The 13,729-nt window shown below is 41.8% G+C and overlaps 1 protein-coding gene across 1 annotated transcript in view; it reads left to right on the plus strand.

The window, feature by feature from the left end:
• nid2a (nidogen 2a (osteonidogen)) overlaps positions 1-13,248 on the plus strand; it is a 37,030-nt gene extending 23,782 nt beyond the window's left edge. Inside the window, 25 exon segments of the mRNA XM_051066123.1 lie at positions 21-154; positions 268-373; positions 1,071-1,204; positions 1,318-1,423; positions 2,001-2,134; positions 2,249-2,354; positions 3,033-3,166; positions 3,281-3,386; positions 3,964-4,097; positions 4,211-4,316; positions 4,441-4,574; positions 4,667-4,772; positions 5,146-5,279; positions 5,403-5,508; positions 6,105-6,238; positions 6,360-6,465; positions 7,706-7,835; positions 7,918-8,018; positions 8,098-8,270; positions 8,522-8,651; positions 8,758-8,929; positions 10,844-11,001; positions 11,416-11,539; positions 11,650-11,762; positions 13,223-13,248. Of these exon segments, the coding sequence (XP_050922080.1) occupies positions 21-154; positions 268-373; positions 1,071-1,204; positions 1,318-1,423; positions 2,001-2,134; positions 2,249-2,354; positions 3,033-3,166; positions 3,281-3,386; positions 3,964-4,097; positions 4,211-4,316; positions 4,441-4,574; positions 4,667-4,772; positions 5,146-5,279; positions 5,403-5,508; positions 6,105-6,238; positions 6,360-6,465; positions 7,706-7,835; positions 7,918-8,018; positions 8,098-8,270; positions 8,522-8,651; positions 8,758-8,929; positions 10,844-11,001; positions 11,416-11,539; positions 11,650-11,762; positions 13,223-13,233 (3,032 nt within the window). The 3' untranslated portion in view covers positions 13,234-13,248.
• Positions 13,249-13,729: the final 481 nt, after the last annotated feature.

Raw genomic sequence — 13,729 nt, forward strand, 5'->3', positions numbered from 1 at the left:
TGTTTTGTTTTCCTCCTCAGATGAGCCAGAGCGTCCTAAAACTCAATGTGAATATCACAGAGACAGTCTTCAGACCACCAGTCCAGAGGGATATCCTATAGTTGGAGCCTATGTACCTCAGTGTGATGCTAATGGACAGTACATACCACTGCAGGTCAGCACCTGATGAATGATGGCTAATTGACAGACAGATGAACTGATATTGTTTTTGAATTTAACCTAAAATAACATAAAAATTGGACTATGTGAAATTAATTAATTTTACAGTGCCATGGTTCCAGTGGACATTGTTGGTGTGTGGACAGTAGAGGACAGGAAAGAGCGGGAACCAGGACATCACCTGGTGCACCACCCACAGACTGTGACAAACCAGGTGAAAAAAAGAAAACTACACAAATAGACAGACTTCTCCCTCTATTCAGCCCCACATAAGCATTTAAAGCTAATTTGTTATCTGTGGTAACAGGACTAGCGTCAGCAGGTGTATTATGTCATGGCCCTCCAAGGCTCTCTTGCAAAACATTGACCTGTGAACCCCCTAATTCCTCAACTCAATGACAAGTCAAACAGACAGCACATTTACGCCAGTGTGTGTCTAACCTTGTAAGTGGTGCAGTGTTGAGGTCATTGGGTCATAGCCTTGGAATGCCTGGAAAAACAGGTGATATCACTATGAGACGGAGTGTGTGGTGGGAAGTTGAAAGTAAAGGACAACAGAGGGCCAGAGTAACATGAGGCTCAAACACATCTCACTGCATGTTTTTTTTCTTCATATGAACTAAAAGTTAAGACAGCTATACACCAGCTGGATGGATTTTATGACCCTTTTAGAGGAAGGAGTGACAGTGAGAAAATAAACATGTCTGTCACCCTTTTAAAATGTACCTTTTTAATGTACATTTGTAGGTCTTTCCACAAACATAGTCAAGGCCACATCCTGCATTAATCTCCATTTTAAATGACAGGAGGGATTCAGTCATATCTGATGTTATACACTCTCTGAAAGAATATGCTGTACAAAGTTTCCTGTTCTGATCCTGATCCTGTTCTTGTGTATCTCTCTCATCCAGATGAGCCAGAGCGTCCTAAAACTCACTGTGAACATCACAGAGACAGTGTTCAGACCACCAGTCCAGAGGGATATCCTCTACTTGGAGCCTATGTACCTCAGTGTGATGATAATGGACAGTATGTTCCACAGCAGGTAAGCATCTGGTGACAGATACATTCAAACAGTTTCATTTATGACTTTAAAGTAACTTTGAGTAACATAAATGACATACAAACATAATTTGACATAAATTGTTGTTGCTCTAGTGTCATAGTTCTACTGGATATTGTTGGTGTGTGGACAGTAGAGGACAAGAGAGACGTGGAACCAGGACACCACCTGGTACACCATCTGTAGACTGTGACAGACCAGGTGAGACTGCTGTTTCTAGTTGTTTATGACCTGCTGTATCCAAACTTGTCAGGACATATAGTACATACACATTCAAGTACTAAATCTCATCTAAATGGGAGGCCAACATGAAGGGGGCTGATGACAATATACAATCTAAAGCTGGTAAATCCAACATTGTGCAGCTTTTTAAAATGAGTTGTAAGGAGTGAAGAGAACTGTTGAAGCCCATCTAGAAGGGATTTATTATAGCAGTCCATGCAGGGCATGGGTTGAGCTTAAGCAAATCAGTAGCAGCAGTAACAGATGGGTTGTCAGTTGTGCCAACAGAGCCAAGAGATCTAGTGTGGAGAAAAATAGTAGTGGGCTCAGTGCAGGACCATGTGGTACCAGTTTCTAACAGGTATAAGAGGACAGGGACTGAGGAAAGTGGAAATATCTTCTATGAAAGATACTGAGGTGTTGAATTGGTAATTCCTAAATGTTGTAGCTTAGGAGCAGCTGCAAGTCTACATGTTTCTAATGGCTATAACTGTTTTGTTGTAAACACCTGTGTTTACTAATGACTTACAAAAATTCATCAACCTGCCTTATCCAGATGAGCCAGAGCGTCCTAAAACTCACTGTGAACATCACAGAGACAGTGTTCAGACCACCAGTCCAGAGGGATATCCTCTACTTGGAGCCTATGTACCTCAGTGTGATGATAATGGACAGTATGTTCCACAGCAGGTAAGCATCTGGTGACAGATACATTCAAACAGTTTCATTTATGACTTTAAAGTAACTTTGAGAAACATAAATGACATACAACCATAATTTTGACATAAATTGTTGTTGCTCTAGTGTCATAGTTCTACTGGATATTGTTGGTGTGTGGACAGTAGAGGACAAGAGAGACGTGGAACCAGGACACCACCTGGTACACCATCTGTAGACTGTGACAGACCAGGTGAGACTGCTGTTTCTAGTTGTTTATGACCTGCTGTATCCAAACTTGTCAGGACATATAGTACATACACATTCAAGTACTAAATCTCATCTAAATGGGAGGCCAACATGAAGGGAGCTGATGACAATATACAATCTAAAGCTGGTAAATCCAACATTGTGCAGCTTTTTAAAATGAGTTGTAAGGAGTGAAGAGAACTGTTGAAGCCCAACTAGAGGGGATTTATAGCAGTCCATGCAGGGTATGAGTAGGGCTTGAGCAAATCAGTAGCAGCAGTAACAGATGGGTTGTGACTTGTGCCAACAGAGCCAAGAGATCTAGTGTGGAGAAAAATAGTAGTGGGCTCAGTGCAGGACCATGTGGTACCTCAGTGCAGAAGATGTCTGGTTAAAACAGACCCTGCATAGCCCCAGTAAGTGAAACCAGTCAGGGAGAAGACAGTAGGTCATAAAACACACCAAGACCTTTAAAGGTAGAAAGTTTCTAACAGGTATAAGAGGACAGGGCCTGAGGAAAGTGGAAATATCTTCTGTGAAAGATACTGAGGTGTTGAATTCCTAAATGTTGTAGCTTAGGAGCAGCTGCAAGTCTACATGTTTCTAATGGCTATAACTGTTTTGTTATAAACACCTGTGTTTACTAATGACTTGCAAAAATTCACCAACCTTTCTTATCCAGATGAGCCAGAGCGTCCTAAAACTCACTGTGAACATCACAGAGACAGTGTTCAGACCACCAGTCCAGAGGGATATCCTCTACTTGGAGCCTATGTACCTCAGTGTGATGATAATGGACAGTATGTTCCACAGCAGGTAAGCATCTGGTGACAGATACATTCAAACAGTTTCATTTATGACTTTAAAGTAACTTTGAGAAACATAAATGACATACAACCATAATTTTGACATAAATTGTTGTTGCTCTAGTGTCATAGTTCTACTGGATATTGTTGGTGTGTGGACAGTAGAGGACAAGAGAGACGTGGAACCAGGACACCACCTGGTACACCATCTGTAGACTGTGACAGACCAGGTGAGACTGCTGTTTCTAGTTGTTTATGACCTGCTGTATCCAAACTTGTCAGGACATATAGTACATATACATTCAAGTACTGAATCTCATCTAAATGGGAGGCCAACATGAAGGGAGCTGATGACAATATACAATCTAAAGCTGGTAAATCCAACATTGTGCAGCTTTTTAAAATGAGCTGTAAGGAGTGAAGAGAACTGTTGAAGCCCAACTAGAGGGGATTTATTATAGCAGTCCATGCAGGGCATGGGTTGAGCTTAAGCAAATCAGTAGCAGCAGTAACAGATGGGTTGTCAGTTGTGCCAACAGAGCCAAGAGATCTAGTGTGGAGAAAAATAGTAGTGGGCTCAGTGCAGGACCATGTGGTACCAGTTTCTAACAGGTATAAGAGGACAGGGCCTGAGGAAAGTGGAAATATCTTCTGTGAAAGATACTGAGGTGTTGAATTGGTAATTCCTAAATGTTGTAGCTTAGGAGCAGCTGCAAGTCTACACATTTCTAATGGCTATAACTGTTTTGTTGTAAACACCTGTGTTTACTAATGACTTACAAAAATTCATCAACCTGCCTTATCCAGATGAGCCAGAGCGTCCTAAAACTCACTGTGAACATCACAGAGACAGTGTTCAGACCACCAGTCCAGAGGGATATCCTCTACTTGGAGCCTATGTACCTCAGTGTGATGATAATGGACAGTATGTTCCACAGCAGGTAAGCATCTGGTGACAGATACATTCAAACAGTTTGATTTATGACTTTAAAGTAACTTTGAGTAACATAAATGACATACAAACATAATTTGACATAAATTGTTGTTGCTCTAGTGTCATAGTTCTACTGGATATTGTTGGTGTGTGGACAGTAGAGGACAAGAGAGACGTGGAACCAGGACACCACCTGGTACACCATCTGTAGACTGTGACAGACCAGGTGAGGGGAAAGATTTTACTCAGTGTACCTTCATTTGTCCTTCATGTTACTTTTGATAGTTTACTTGACAAAAGACAGCATCTCTATTTTATTACTTTACACCTTTTTTTCTTGAAATCTGCAGATGAACCAGAGCGTCCCAAAACGTACTGTGAGCAGCACAGAGACAGTGTACAGACCACCAGTGCAGAGGGATATCCTATACCTGGAGTGTTTGTACCTCAGTGTGATGCAAATGGCCAATACACACCTCAACAGGTATCATTGTTACTGTGTTGTAAATGAGAGATCCTGCATATCTTTATTCAGTATTGTTATGGCCATACATACAATTATTATTTCTATTCTAGTGTCATGGCTCCTCTGGACATTGTTGGTGTGTGGACAGTAGGGGGCAGGAGAGAGCAGGAACCAGAACTCCACCTGGTACACCATCTGTAGACTGTGACAAACCAGGTGAGATAGCTGCCTGACATTTATTGCACTCTGACCAAAATGTGGTAAATACAAACTTGTGACAGTTCTCTGTCTTACCAAGGAAGAATACACTTTTTGTAACAACTAAGTTGAGGTGATGAGCTGACAGCTTGGGATGCACAGGCTCCAGCCTCTGTGTGCCTGAAGAGGAAAAAGAAAGTTGAGTGTCGTCAGCATAGATGTGGTAGAGAGAAGTGCAGTCTTGGTAGCCAAGCTACATAACCTACAAAGTGATGGTCCATCAGCTTCTGATGATTTCCCAAAAATTTGGGTTTCAGGGGAAGTTTGTGAAAAGACTCTAACAGTAAAACATAATAACTCACACAAAGGTAAATTTATTCATTTTCCCCAGATGAACAAGTGCGTCCAAAAACTCACTGTGAGCACCACAGAGACAGTGTTCAGACCACCAGTCCAGAGGGATATCCTATAGTTGGAGCCTATGTACCTCAGTGTGATGCAGAGGGACAGTATCTACCTCGACAGGTAAAACTGTGATTTCTTTGAAGACAGAAATAGATTATTTAGTTTTTTCTGTGTGCTTTTTTGTTTGTTTTTGCTCTTTTCTTTTTACTACTAATAACATTGTTTTTATCGTTATGTGTTTAGTGTCATGGCTCCTCTGGACATTGTTGGTGTGTGGACAGTAAGGGGGAGGAGAGAGCAGGAACCAGGACACCACCTGGTGCACCATCTGTAGACTGTGACAGACCAGGTGAGACTGCTGTTTCTACCTGTTCCAGCTTCATTGCACTAAGATTCATATCAATCCAAATTACCAGAGGTGGATATGTGTACACGTTTGTAGCCCAGAGTGAAGGTGCAGGATGAGAAGTAGAAGCCGATGAGAATACTATAGGAAGTTTATATAGCAGCTTATCAAGAATATGAGCTGTGCTTGAACAAGCCACTGAGCAGCTGAGCAGAGTCAGATCTACAGAATGGGAAATGTCCATAATGAATGTCAGGTATTCAGGGTACATTGGGGGTTGGGTGAGGACGACTACCATCTGTGCAGGAGCTGTTAATCATCAGAGGATGGAGAGGTCTTTCAAAGCTTGCAAAGATAGTCGATTGTCCTTAGCATAGTGGGACTGGAGAAGGACAGCAGGGAGTGCAGTCCTGGTGGTCAGCCACTTCAACAAGTCATGTTGAGGTACAGAAGGCCATTCTGTGACTCAGTAAAGTATAATAACTCGCCAGCACTGATGTGGATTTTAGGTGATATCACTCAGACCTGTGATGTGGGAATTGATCTAAATACTTAGTTTGTTCCTTGATAATTTGTTTACATTTGTAAATGTTTTCCAGATGAACCAGTTCGTCCTAAAACTCACTGTGAGCACCACAGAGACAGTGTTCAGACCACCAGTCCAGAGGGATATCCTATAGTTGGAGCCTATGTACCTCAGTGTGATGCAGAAGGACAGTATCTACCTCGACAGGTAAAACTGTAATTTCTCTGCAAACAAAGATAAATTATTCTTGTTTTTTGTTTTATGTGTGTTTCTTGTCTTCTTGTTCCTCCCACTATTAATAACACTGTTTTTATTATTTTATATACAGTGTCATGGCTCCTCTGGACATTGTTGGTGTGTGGACAGTAGGGGGCAGGAGAGAGCAGGAACCAGAACTCCACCTGGTACACCACGTGTAGACTGTGACAAACCAGGTGAGATTGTTATCACTGCTTGAGACATTTGAGTTTTACAGATATTAATTCGACTGATGTATTGATTCGTGGAAATAAGCTTAGAGATCTTCTTGTCTCAAGTACAAGGAAAAAAATCATCTATTGGTAGCGATATTTCAACCTGGACCAAAGTGGCCGATGGACTGACAGACCAGTATTGCCATCATGCGAGCCATGCCTGTCAGCCTCTCACTCTGTGACTCTATGATCCTCTCACTCACACTCTAACATACAAACAGAGGCTGCTCTATAAATCCAGCCTTTGCTATAAACTCCATTTATGACCATCCAAACATCTGAAGTGGTCATTTTGTGGTAAGATGAACTGCCAGCTGTTGCTAGGCAACCAAATGAAAACAAGACGGGTTGCCTGGCCAGCTGAGTGACAACACAGTGTTACACCCACCCTACAGATGCTGCACAAACGAACGGAAACACACATGTATCCACACTTTGTTATGTTGTGCACATGCTTGTAGATTTGTATATTTACTCTGCTTTTTAAAAACCTAACACATCTGAACTCACAGTTTGTTTCATTACCATTCTGCCTCATATTCAGTTGCACTCATTCACACCTGGAAGTCACCCAGTACAATCACAGTCTTTTTTTTCATTTGCCGCTGCACTGGAACCTTATTCACGGATTTCTCAGAAATGGGTCATGATGAGGGAGTCAAGAGCATTTCCTGCTCATTTTTATTTTGGAAGTCATGTTCCCTGGTCCAAATCAGGAGCCCTTTACCTCTCAGAGCTCTCACTGCTGGACTGCTCGCTTCTCACCCTCCTCTCAAATATTATCCTAATCTCCTTCTCAGTTTAGAAGCTGTGCAGTCTCACATTAGAAATTTACACAGAAACAGAGAGGCCAGCATAAACATTAGTGGAAGCCTAAAGTGGTTTTGGGTTTAGTTTTAAAGCTCTGCTATAAAGTGAGTTATTAAAGGGATTTAACAAGGTAAACAGTTTTGACAAAAGCAAGATGTGTGTATGTGTGTGTGCCTTTTTAAACACAGGGCCTCCTCACACCATTTATCTAACACTCCACCTACCACTGTGATTTAAACTCAGCAAGATAGAAACTGAGAATATAACTGAACAAATAATGATAAATTGGAACAGAATAGGATCTGAACAGTAAGTTTACAACCATGTGGGATTATATTCAGCTTTACAAATAGTAATAGTGTTCGGTTTGTTTGATTAATGTCCCCTTCAGTTCCTGTTGCTCCGACCCAGCGCCCTGAGAGTGTGTGTGAGCGATGGAGGGCCAGTTTGATTGAGCACTATGGTGGAAAACCAGAGCCACAACAGTACGTGCCTCAGTGTGAACCAGATGGACAATTCAGGTAAGCAACAAACATACACAAAAACAAAACGTGAGTTCCTGTTCAAATCAGGCTACTAATTTTGACTCATATTCCTTCTTAGTCCAGTCCAGTGTTATGGGGAGACCACTTATTGCTGGTGTGTGGACCAGGATGGGCGGGAGGTTCCTGGTACCCGATCCCATGATGTTGTCAAACCTGCATGTAAGTATCTTTCCACTTGTTGAAGGTGCCACCAATCACAGCTGAAACCTCATTTTGGTATCATTAAATCCTTTCCCAGGCCTCCCCTCTGTGGCCCCGCCCACCATCCGCCCATTGCCTCGCCCAGATGTGACCCCTCCCACAAACACTGACGTCATTCTGCTGTACGCTCAGGGACAGAAAATAGGAGCGCTGCCTCTCAACGGGACCAGACTGGATGCGACCCACTCCAAAACACTACTGACTCTACATGTAAGAGATGAATGGATGATGCCTGCTCACATATTCTATATTCCATCTTTTTTTTATTTATTTTAGATAACACTCAAAGTAGATGTTTAAAGGATTCAAATTTCAGCACCTAATTTTCCTAGTAATAGTAACAGGAAGTTAAAAGACAAACTGGAGATGGAACAATGGCCACTTAAGGTCAATACCGGTGCAACTGTAATAATGTCAGTCTATCTCATTAAGTGCTTACATTCATGTATGGGTGTGTCCAGGGTTCCATAGTTGTTGGGATTGCCTATGACTGCAAAGAGAACCAAGTCTACTGGACAGATTTGTCTGCAAGAACAATCAACAGAGCCTCAATGGCACCAGGAGCTGAGCCTGAGATTCTCATTAACACAAGTAAGATCACACACTTACTCTCCTCACCCTTCATTTCAATAATAAATGTTGGATGATGTTTTAAATGATCTCAATACTTTGTATATGGTCTCCCTGCTCGCTGTAGATCTGGTCAGTCCAGAGGGTCTGGCTGTGGACGTCAAACGTAGGTTGATCTTCTGGGTCGACTCGAACCCTGACATGATCGAAAGTGCTAACCTAGACGGCAGCGGCAGGCAGACGCTGTTTGACACAGACCTGGTCAACCCCCGTGCTATCATAGTGGTCTCCTCCACTGGGTAAAACCATTTTTTTCTGTTTTGTTTTGGGTTAGTTTTAAGTAAAAAAAATCACTGATGTTGTTTAACCTGCCACTTGAAAAGCCTTGAAGCAGTTTAGTCTGGATTTGCAAACACTTACAAATCTCTTCCCTGAGCAAGAAACAAACACACGCCCACACACACTCTTCGCGATCCAGTGTAACATCCTGGAGGTGCTCCACTGAGGCAGAATACCTCACTCAGCCTTCACTGTATCCACAGTGATTTTATATCAAAAGAGGGCACAGATGGTTTTCAGCCCATTAGCACAACCATGAAATCAAACACACCAGTCCTCACACAGGCTGAGTCAACAAGGCCTGTAACTAATTCATTAGTACAGTGAAGATTATGTTTTAAAGGCATTTTGCAGAAAGGGTTCTTGTTGAGTCTGGTTTCTAAACTTGAGAGACTGTGACCTAAACATGACTTCATCAGTGTGAGACAGATGATCCCAGGAAAATCGATGGGCTTTGGGTTTTAGGGTGGAGCGTCCCTTTAGTAATGTGTGTTTGATAATTCAGTCATATAAGTGACATTTAGTGCTCTCTCTGTGGGTGTTGCAACCAAACAGAGCCAAGAAAACTGGACTGGATTTACTGGATGCTATTAATCCTGGACAGTCACACACACACACACACACACATGCACACACGCACATATATATGTAGTGAAAGCATAAGGCCTTCATTGGTCAGCTCTCCAGGAATAACATCTGCTTTTTATCATTGCAACTAATCACATAATCAACAGCTGGTGTGTGTGTGCATGTGTATGTTTATGTGTGAGAGAGAGACAGAGAGAGAGAGAGTGTGTGTGTGTGTGTGTGTGTGTGTGTGTGTGTGTGTGTGTGTGTGTTAATGTGGTTGATACAAATGATTAAACATAGCAGCAATAACCCAAATCATAAAACTTTAAATGTGTGTTTCACATTATTGGTTTGACAGTTTAAAGTTTAGTTTCTGACTCAAGGCCAAGTACGTGTGTGTGTGTGTGTGTTCTGACAACAAGCCAAGTCCTAAAGGTAATTACTGCTTCACACGGGTACACTTATGATTAAGCATGTGCTCTGTGATTTCTGAGCCTGCACATGTTTCCCTCACACACACACACACACACAGAAAAATACACATTATAAAAGCATGTACATGTGTCTCATACACCAACATCTGCTCACCCATACCTTCATCCACTTGATTAACACACACTCATACACACATGGCGTGCGTGTGTGCATACGTTGATTGCTCATGTGGTGTGTATTACCTGTAGTTCCCAGCGGACTGCCCACATGTACACCATCATCCACAAGATGAAAAGCAGCGTGGCGTCATAAGCAGCCCACACACACTCTCCCTGAAGCTTTGTTATCATCCTGCCGAGCAAGTTTTGCGGCTTATGAAATGTTTGAAATAATAAAATATGATTTGATTCACCACAGAAACACGTCCATGAGAACCACAAAGTTTATTCCAAACTGGAAAATATGTGTGAGCTGGTGTGAGCCATATTTTATGATGAAATACCCCCAGAAAATGCACCAGAGGAGCTGAGGTCAAAGGTTGCACGTTGCTCAGAATAACCTGACCGTGACCTCATCATTATGAGACAGTTGCTCCCTTGAGTTCTGTGCTCTTGTACACTTATGTACCCACTGTGTGTGTATGTGTGTGTGTGCTTGTGAGTGGTTTTCCCCTTGTCTCATTATATTAGCCAGATCCCTGCATTCAGCACCAAAACAACCCTGTGAAAACACTCAGTCTAACAGGTTGACTTGCCCACTCTAAAGAGATTAATACAGTGCTAATCCAGCCTGTATGATAGAAATCATTTGCAGGTTGTAATGTGAGTGTAATAAGTTATATAACCCCTCTTCCCTGTCTGTCCCTGCAGCACTCTGTACTGGACAGACTGGAACAGAGAGGCTCCTAAGATCGAGTGTTCATCAGTGGACGGTCAGAACCGCAGGGTGGTGGTGTCTGATGGGATTGGTTTGCCAAACGCTCTCACGTATGACTCTTCATCTGGACAAATCTGCTGGGCTGATGCAGGTAGACACTACTTCTACAACTACTACTGTTACTACTTTAAACATGACTGCTGGTCAACTTGTTCTGATTTACTCACTGAAATCTCTCTAGACAGAATCCTCTTATTGTCTTAAGTGACTTTTTTGCCCTGAATTTCATCTGTCAGGCTACATACAGGTGGTCTAGTGTTATTTATTTACATTACTGGGTCTGTACACAACCTGAGCAAATGATCTCCAGGGCAAAAAAAGTAGTTTAACCTCCTCTGCATGTTGAAAGACTAACATATGTTTACATGAAAATCTTGCTTAATCTCTGCTTAACATATCTAACTAAAAACTTCAGTTAGAACATGCACTGTGAGGTCCAACAGTCTACTCTGTGTCTAAACAGTCTGTTAAAGATCACACTGACCCGTATGTCTCTTTACTTCAGGTACAAAGCGTTTAGAGTGTATATTTCCAGATGGTTCAGGTCGAAGAGTGATCCACCCCAGCCTCAACTACCCATTCAGCATGGTTTACTACAGGAACCACTTCTATTACACAGACTGGAGGAGGTAGCCATCTTTATTCATCTTGTTTGTTTTTTATTTTACTGCAGTCTGGTCTTTTACAGCCCTGTCTTCTTTATTCATGACATGATCTCTCTCTGTCCTCCACCTCACAGGGATGGTGTGATCGCAGTGAGCAAAGACAGCAGTCAGTTCACCGACGAATACCTGCCCGATCAACGTTCTCACCTTTACGGCATCGCCATAGCAACCACCCAGTGTCTATCAGGTAAGATAGGATGGATAGTTTGATTTATTCCTGATTTAATGTGTTTTTTCTGTGTGTCTTTTTCTCTTTCTCTCTCATGCACACACTCTTTCTTTAATTTTGGGTTTTAAGGGTTACAGGTGAGTTTGAAGTGTTGCAGATGCATATGAGATTTTGGATTCTTCGGTGTTGTAGATGTCATTTTAAGAATTTTTAATGTGGTAATTGAACGTGTTTGTGGAAAGACGTAAATTATTATTCAGAGGAGAGTATTTTTATACATCTCTTAAAAACATATCCAGACTGGATCTTTACGTTTGTTTTCCTTAACAATAATAGATACCATAGTTTGTATATACTCCCACTAAATACACAATTGTAAACCACAAATTAGATATCAAATGTGAATAGTTTATATCTAAAGTAAATACAGTAATTACAAGATCATTGGACATATTGTCGCCCTGATTAAACACAGTATTGTTGTGTGAATCTCCATGTGTCAGTGGACTCTGAAGATTAACAAAGACTATTATTTTCAGTCATTATGAATGTACCCTTTGTTGTCTGGTGAAACCCAAGTTCATGTTCCATCACTCTGAACCCTGACAGCCCCATATCTTTATCTATACCTGACCTGATGTACACCAATGAAAAAATCATAAGAACAATGATTATAAAGTTACAACCCTCAACCCTCAACCTGTGTGTGCCTACATGAGACCAAAGTACAATGATTACACAGCTGTTAGCCTGTACCTGCATTTTGTGTGTGTGTGATGTGTTGATGTCTGCAGATGGCTTTTCAAAGCCTTGCATTAAACGCCTCTAAAGAACAAAGTAGGCCTCTAAACACAGGATAATCCTTAAAGTAGCACCTTGGCAGATGTCGCTGTCGAAGCCACACACATGTGCAGAGTGTGAAATCTGGTCATGATGGAGAGGTTTGAGCGCACAATTCAGTTTGTTCATCTGACTCTGGAAACGGTCACAGTGATGACTGTCACTAGTGTGTGTTGCCGTAAATGTCACGTCTGTGTGTAACACCTCAGACTAAATAACAGCCGCTTGCTTCAAAGATGTGGATGTGTGGTGTAATTCTGACCATGATGAACAGCTCTAAACACACTTGTTAAGGGTTTGGGAGCTGGTTGTAAGAGGCTTAAAAGCTGTTATTGTTAAATGCATGAACACACACACATGCTCTTTACGAGAGAACTCTCAGTCGCCATGAGTTGTTAAGTGCAGGGCTTTGTTCAGGATGGAGGGTTTGTTTGTTCTGTCATTAGGTCACTGCAGATAAAGCTTTCATCCTGTCACATTTGGATTCACACAGGAAGAGAAAATTAGACCTTTAAATCTTCATTTCCACCTGGATCTTTAACCTTAGAGAAAAGACAGGTTTGTACCTCTACTAGAAAGTTAAATGTGTGTCAGTGGTAAAAATGTTATCCTTTAAATGTGTGATTTCTGTGTCACAGGGAGCCACTAACGTTGACTGGCAGCTGCAGAGTCCTTTGGTGCTAAAATTCTGGGGGTGATTTGTGAACAGAGGGCAGGACCACACTGAGTCCTCTCCTGTGTCCCTCAGAGGAAAGGATGTTAGCAGGGAGCAAGATGGCTTCCTGTGGCCAGACTGACCGTCAGAGGCAAATTTACACCCCCCCCCCCCCCCCCCCCCAAACAAACCCTAACCCCATTATCTCACCTTAAAGATATAACCCCAAAATAAATGTTTTGTAAATTTGTTTTATACCTCATTTTTAGTTTTTTTTTTTTCTACTGTATTTTTGTACGTGAGTTGAGTTGTTTTCTACCAATTAAAGCTACAGAACAATGAAACCAGATTTTAAAATGTATGAGTAAAGGTTTCCTGTTTTTTTAAAGCCAAAGACAAATGATTTGAACTGTTTGAGCCAAAGTTCTGTTGTTTTCTTTTTGGTCAGCTGGTCAGAGTGGCTTTTAAATTCAGTGTTTCATCAGTGGTT

The sequence above is a fragment of the Lates calcarifer genome, linkage group LG7_2, assembly GCF_001640805.2.
Source record: "Lates calcarifer isolate ASB-BC8 linkage group LG7_2, TLL_Latcal_v3, whole genome shotgun sequence".
Lineage (NCBI taxonomy): Eukaryota > Metazoa > Chordata > Actinopteri > Centropomidae > Lates > Lates calcarifer.